This window comes from Aptenodytes forsteri, unplaced genomic scaffold (genome assembly GCF_000699145.1).
Source record: "Aptenodytes forsteri isolate BGI_AS27 unplaced genomic scaffold, ASM69914v1 Scaffold29, whole genome shotgun sequence".
Lineage (NCBI taxonomy): Eukaryota > Metazoa > Chordata > Aves > Sphenisciformes > Spheniscidae > Aptenodytes > Aptenodytes forsteri.
The window spans coordinates 2,558,933-2,564,932 of NW_008794520.1; the positions used below are offsets into that span (position 1 = coordinate 2,558,933).

At 48.3% G+C, this 6,000-nt stretch overlaps 1 protein-coding gene across 1 annotated transcript in view; it reads left to right on the plus strand.

Annotated features, from left to right (window-relative positions):
- SLC12A8 (solute carrier family 12 member 8) overlaps window positions 1–2,577 on the plus strand; it is a 54,130-nt gene extending 51,553 nt beyond the window's left edge. Inside the window, exon 13 of the mRNA XM_009290997.2 lies at window positions 1,198–2,577. Within this exon, the coding sequence (XP_009289272.1) occupies window positions 1,198–1,363 (166 nt within the window). The 3' untranslated portion in view covers window positions 1,364–2,577. The remainder of the gene's footprint in view (window positions 1–1,197) is intronic.
- Window positions 2,578–6,000: the final 3,423 nt, after the last annotated feature.

The following is a 6,000-nucleotide window of genomic DNA, read 5'->3' on the forward strand; positions in this document are numbered from 1 at the left end:
TCCGGTTCCACCTCAGCATGTGGGCGGATTCATGGCAGGTCATTTTAGCTCGGTGTAGCTATGATGATAGAGCATAATTTTCCTCCCTGTTGTCCCTCAGTGCATCTCAGCCCTGTCTCCTGCCCGTTGTCAGAGGCTCCGCATGGGAGGCTGGTTGAGATGCGAGGCTTCATGGAGAGTTACCATGTGTGGAAAGGAGAAATTATGCCTCCCGGAGAGGCAGCCCCACTTCTCATGGGTAGAGGTGCTGTTGTCGCAGGGGGATTTTATCCTGCAGGTTACCAGACTGGCACAGTCCTTAGTGCTTCGATCAGTGCAATCGATGAGCAAAGACCCTGCTGAGGAGGGCTGAGTGGGGAGCTGCGAGTGCCCAAGGCAGAAACTGATCCTGTTTCGCTCTACGCAAAGAGGGCAGTCTCTGGGTCAGCCAGCCAGCTGGGTTGCCTTACCCTAATGCCAGGGCTCCTGCTCCTGCTGGCACAAAGACAACTTCGGCTCTGCTTGGGGGTCAGGTGGGTCATTCTGAAGCCCACCTTTGCTACGCTGCAAGAAATTGCATTGTACTCATCTACAGGTTTTTCCTAAGCTCTGTTTTCTTGAAATCCAAGCAAAATATTTTAATGAATTGGAAGTAAAGAAGAAATTCCATTAGTCTGCAAGAGAGTTGGAGTCAACCAAGGATCCTTGACACCTCTAAGGTTCTTAGGTGCTCAACGAGGTCTGAGTCGATGCTATAAGCTCTTACAGTTTTGACTTGCAGATGTGCAATAAGGTTTTCTTAAAATCAGCCTCTGGGATAAAGAGATTGCAGGAAAATCTCTTTCGTTTAAAAGAGTTACAAAAATAATTGTACACTAAAGCTTAGGAAACTATAAGAAGGGTATTTTTCATTAGAAATGGTTCATGCTCCTTATTCTCCTGCACTGTGTGGAAAGAGTTTGCCATAGCCAATGTCCAAAGAGGAAACTTATTTGTTATGAAAATGTATATTTTCCAGTGTTTGCTGGGGAAAGGAGTATATTTTTTGTGCGCCTTCTAAGAAAAATGTTTTCAGATTAGCTCTGTGCCTCCCAAAGGTGCCAAGAAGGATTTAGTCTCTTCTCGAAGCGCCCTGCCTTGTTTGCGCAGCCGAGAGCATGGCTGCTAATGGATGGCAAACAAGGGGTGATGCAGGCGCCTCTGCTTCTCTGTTTGCAGGAGAAGGCCATCTCCCAAGGAGCAGATCGTGGTGACACCATCCTTTGCAACAGTTGGCATGGAGACCACGCAGCTGACCGAGGAGAACGCAGACTTCGCCTCGCGGGACCGCTACCACCAGTCCTCGCTTATCAGCAGAGAGGAGTTTGGGAATCAATTCCAGTAAAGGACACCAAAAAAAAAAAAATCAAGCCATCACTTCAAAAAGCATTTAGAAATGCTAATGGCTGCCACGGTGCCTTGTGAAATACTTGAATATATATGAAAAGGATGTGAATAGTTATTTATATATTCGAGGCTTGTTTGTTTATGCGAACTACAACATTGCTGGGTTTCAAATCTTATCCTAAATGGGGGAAAAAATGCAAATGAAAGGCCCGGTCCAGGGAAGTGACGAGTTACTGAGGACAATATAATCCTTCTAAAGAATTCAATTATAAGCACTATTGAGCTCTAAAGACTGTCGCCGCTATAAAAGCTTACAACACCCCATTTCAAATGTCCTCTGGGTGACTAGGGACGCTTTGTGCCTGGGAGCGGTGACCTCGGCAGCAGGAGCCAGCGCCCTGCTCCCAGCTGTGCCACGGATGGATGTGACCTTCCAGGTCAATTCACTTCTCCTCTCGGCATGAATTTGCCTGCTTGTAATACAGTAATTTTCTACCTCAGCATTTCAATTACCAAGGTCTTAGAAAGTACTTTAAGGCATTAGACAATAGGCCAGAATCAGTGGCAAGTGCAAGAAGATTATGAAATATATTCACAACTGGAATCGCACATTTAAATGCAGTAATGCAGTATAATGACCTCTACTGTAAAACTGTGAAATGATGTCTTAGAAGCCGTTCATAGTGATTTCCCACATCCTTTCTGATGTGACACCTGGGACCTGACAACATAGCTGGGTCCAAATAGAGCATCTCCTGGGTGAAGGGACAGATGATTCAGAAGTGCCTTAACAAAATACGTTTAACCTCGTCTTTGCTTATTTTGCTTAAAGCCCACCCATAGTGAGCTCCCACAAGGAGCCGTTTCTCCTGCTGCCGTGATCTGGGATGCGGGAGGTTCAGTCGGGGATGCTGCAGGATTTCCCCTGCAGACCTTAGGGTTGGTGGGCAGTGGCTGTGGGGTGGGGTGAGGTCTTGCATGGACGCCCCGTCACCATCGCTTCTGCTCCCCAGGGAAAAACGCCTGGCTGAGCGCTGTCCTGCCTGCAGGCAGCGGTCCTGGCAGAGACCCAGGGAGGTGCAAGGAAGGGTTCTGGGTTGAGGCAAGCCCCAGCACCATAAATCAGTTCTGATGCTAAAAGGAGGGGGAAATTACTGCCTTTCACTTCCTTTCACCTCGGAGCGTTTCAGCCTTTAGATTATTTATTTCTCCTTCTGTGCAATAAAAGTTTGAGACACCAGAAACTCCTCTCCGTGCTTGCTGTGGGCACACTCGATGCCTTTGAGCACTGGGGTCATTCAGCTTGCTGGCACTTGGTGCCCCGGCGTTGCCAGCCGTGGGGGGACCCTCTGTCCCATCTCATGGTCTGGCCAGCTGCAGCTTTGGCTCTTCCAGTTTTCTTACAGAGGGAAGCAAAGGAAGCTTTCTGCTGAGATGAAGAAGAGAGCGATCCTGGCGCACTGCGGAAACCATATTCATTTTTCAAGGTCGCAGGTCTTTTACTAAGTGTTTTTAACCTTTATTATCTCAATAGAGGCAAGAGGGAAGTTATGCTTGTGGGGCCAGCTCTGAGCCACCTCAAGTCAGTCGTTCTGCATTGGAAACGCTCCTTCCAGGGTTCCTTCCTTCCACTGCCTTTTGCTTTTGGTTTCCAAAGAGTCTGGATCTGTTGTGGGGATGTGGCTCCATGCTGAACCTTCCCCGGGGTTCCCTGGGATGGGTGACTCCAGGGAGCCCTTCCTGTGCTCATAGCATCCTTGACCTTGGCAGCTACTGCTGTTGTGCAAACTCCAAACACTCCTCGGTGCTGATCCACTGCTGGCAAGCCGCATGATGCTGTGTTATCCCCTGTAACAGTTTGATACACAACCATAATGCTGTTACTGTAAAATCTTGTATTTCATAAAGTCCTATCACAGCAAAATATTGCGGGGTGCCTTTCCTCCCGAGGTGGGGATTGCCCAGCCCTGCATTTCTCTGTAGCTTGGACAAAAGAAAACGCCAGAGCACGGCATGAAGTGATTAATGGGCTGAAATTCCTGGGTTAACTTTTTCTTTGTTACCTCCTAAACAATTTAGTTCCCTTAAAATAAGGCAGCAATCAGGAGATCCGGAGAGGGAGGGTGGGGAAGGTCCCTTGGCCGTGTACCTTGGCTGTGACCTGCGCTGGTTGAAGCCTGATGACTTGGTGGTGGGGAGCGTTTGCCGCTGTGACATGGCAGTCCCTGCTCTTCCCCAAAACTGGGATGCGATGGGCCAGAAATACAAGCAGCTTCTCCCTTGGGCTAGCAGTATTGGGAAAGTGCCCCACAGCTTTGCTTCATCTGACTAAGTCTGCAGCAGCTGTCCTCTTCCCCTGCCACTACCGGTCCTGCCCCTTCTTTAGCTCCAGCAGCTCTTTGCATCCGAACGTCCTCTGGAACAATTTTGCTTGTGTTTGCCTGCTGGTGAAGCCTCCGCTGGCTGCTGGGGGAAGGCACCGTGCTGTGCAGGGGCTCGGTGAGAGGACATCCGGCGGGCTCTGAGGTGCAGGGGTGGGTCGTGCCTTGGTATTTCTGGAAAAAGGCAGCGGCAGGGCTGGCATCAGCACCAGATGGCAATAGCTGCTGTCGGGGCCTGGCAGTGGACAAGATGCTCTGCAGAGCTCGTCGTGCCAGGGGTTTCTGGTCTTTGGGCTCCACGTGCTGCTGCTGAAGAAACTCTTCCACCTCCTCCACTGGCACCACCAGCACAGCAGGAACCAGCTCCCTCTGCCACCCGGTGAGTACAGGCACTTGGTCCTTTCCTCCCCTGGTGTCTGCAAGGGAGGAACGCATCGCATAGGGCTGGTTTCCTTGCTGCCGTTACAGGTTATGAGTAGAACAACTTTCCCATTCAATGCTTGAAAAGGGACATGCTGATCTTTCCTGGAGCATTAGCTCTGGTGTAGTTAATAGTAAGAGCGGCGTTCTTGTTTTAAGAGCCTTGCTTTAGCAGCGATGGCCCCACAGACTGGGTGATGTTGGAGACTCGATGAGTTCAGGCCGTACGGGTATGCAGGGCTTTGCATCTCAAGGAAGCTTTTCCAGTGAGAAAGAAAGAGCAGTTGCATTGCCAAAGATCGGGGTGTTGTGTCAAAAAAGTCTGTAGCTTCTGTAGCACTCTAAAAAAAATGGGTGAAATTAGGGGTAGAAATTTATCAGCTTCACGTTTAGTGGTTGAACGGAAGAAATGCGGGTGGGCATTGCCGCTGTGAGTGGGAATGTGTTGCTTTCACCCTCCCCGGGAGCCAGGCTGTGACTCCAGATGCTGCGGCTGTCACGAATATTCAGGATCCCTGAAGGTGGGTTTGGGACCCAGCTCTGAACATCCTATGTCCCGTATAGGTTGCAGCTTGGTTAATATTACAGAAAGGCACTCCTATCTTCTAAGCCATGTAAGCTTTGTTAGCATCTATAATTACTTTCTTTTCAGCTGGAAATTTTACTTTTTTATTATTATTTAAGAAATGAGAATGTTTTGCAATGGGTCAGGGTGTGAAAACATTTATTTTCTAGAGAGATGTGGATGTAAAAGCTCAGTTTTGTTTCTTTTTGAAGACCCCAGCTCTAAATTGGTGGCTCTAGTTTTAATGGCTTCCTTTGCAGAACGTACAAGCACAGAAGGCAGTGGAGGATAAATATTTTATTACTTGCTTTGCAGTATTGCCTGGAAGCTCATCCTGCGTTTGTGATCCCACAGCACTAAACGGGTCCAGAAATCAGAATCTTCTGCCTCAGAAAACTTGCAGCACAAATAGTCAGGACTAAGAATGGGCAGGAGAAAAGTGAAGTTTTATTGTGGTATTAGCATTAAGAGACAGCTCCTCAGTTGGTATAAATTGTCATCATCCACCTGGATCTGCCTGTGTGTCCCATGAGGAGTCTGCACGGGGAGAACCAAGCTCCTCAAATCCATAGCTTAGCTCAAACCCATCTTTTTTTTTTCTCCCCTCTTGGCTCTCTCTTGATCAGCTTTGAGTTTCCTTGGATGGTCTTTGTTGTGTACAGTGGCCAAAAAATCACACACCTGCCAGGGTCACTTACTCAGAGCAGACAGTCGTGACCACAGTGTTGAAGCAGCAAAGAACGATGACAAAATATGAAATGATGCTTCTGTGCATGGTTGAATTTAGGCACGGGGGGCTCTCTGTGCCCCGTGAGCTGGCATGCTCTCACCCGTGCACCTCTGGTTCAGACAGGCGGAGTTTCTTAAACAGCATCATACTTACACCTGCAAGGTTGGAAGAGATTTGCTGAATTGCAGGAGCCAGCCTAGGATTAACATTTAGGTTAGCAGGAAACCGAGGTTATTTGAATTACTGCCGTTGCCTGGTGAATTTTAGAAAAGGCAATTACTGGGATAAAAGAGAGAAAATTTTGTAGACAACCTATGAATTTGGTAACTCCATATAAAAGAGGTATATAATGGACTTGCTTATATTCCTTACTCCGCAGTGGCGTGTTGCTGAGACCCAGATTTGGCACAGCATCACTTAAACCTGAGACGAGGTGAGTGGTAACAGCCTTAAAAGCTATGGATGAGAGGCTCTAGCAGCAAACTGCAGGCTAGAAATAAATAGCTTTAAAGCTCATACGGCACAAGAAAGGCTCCTTC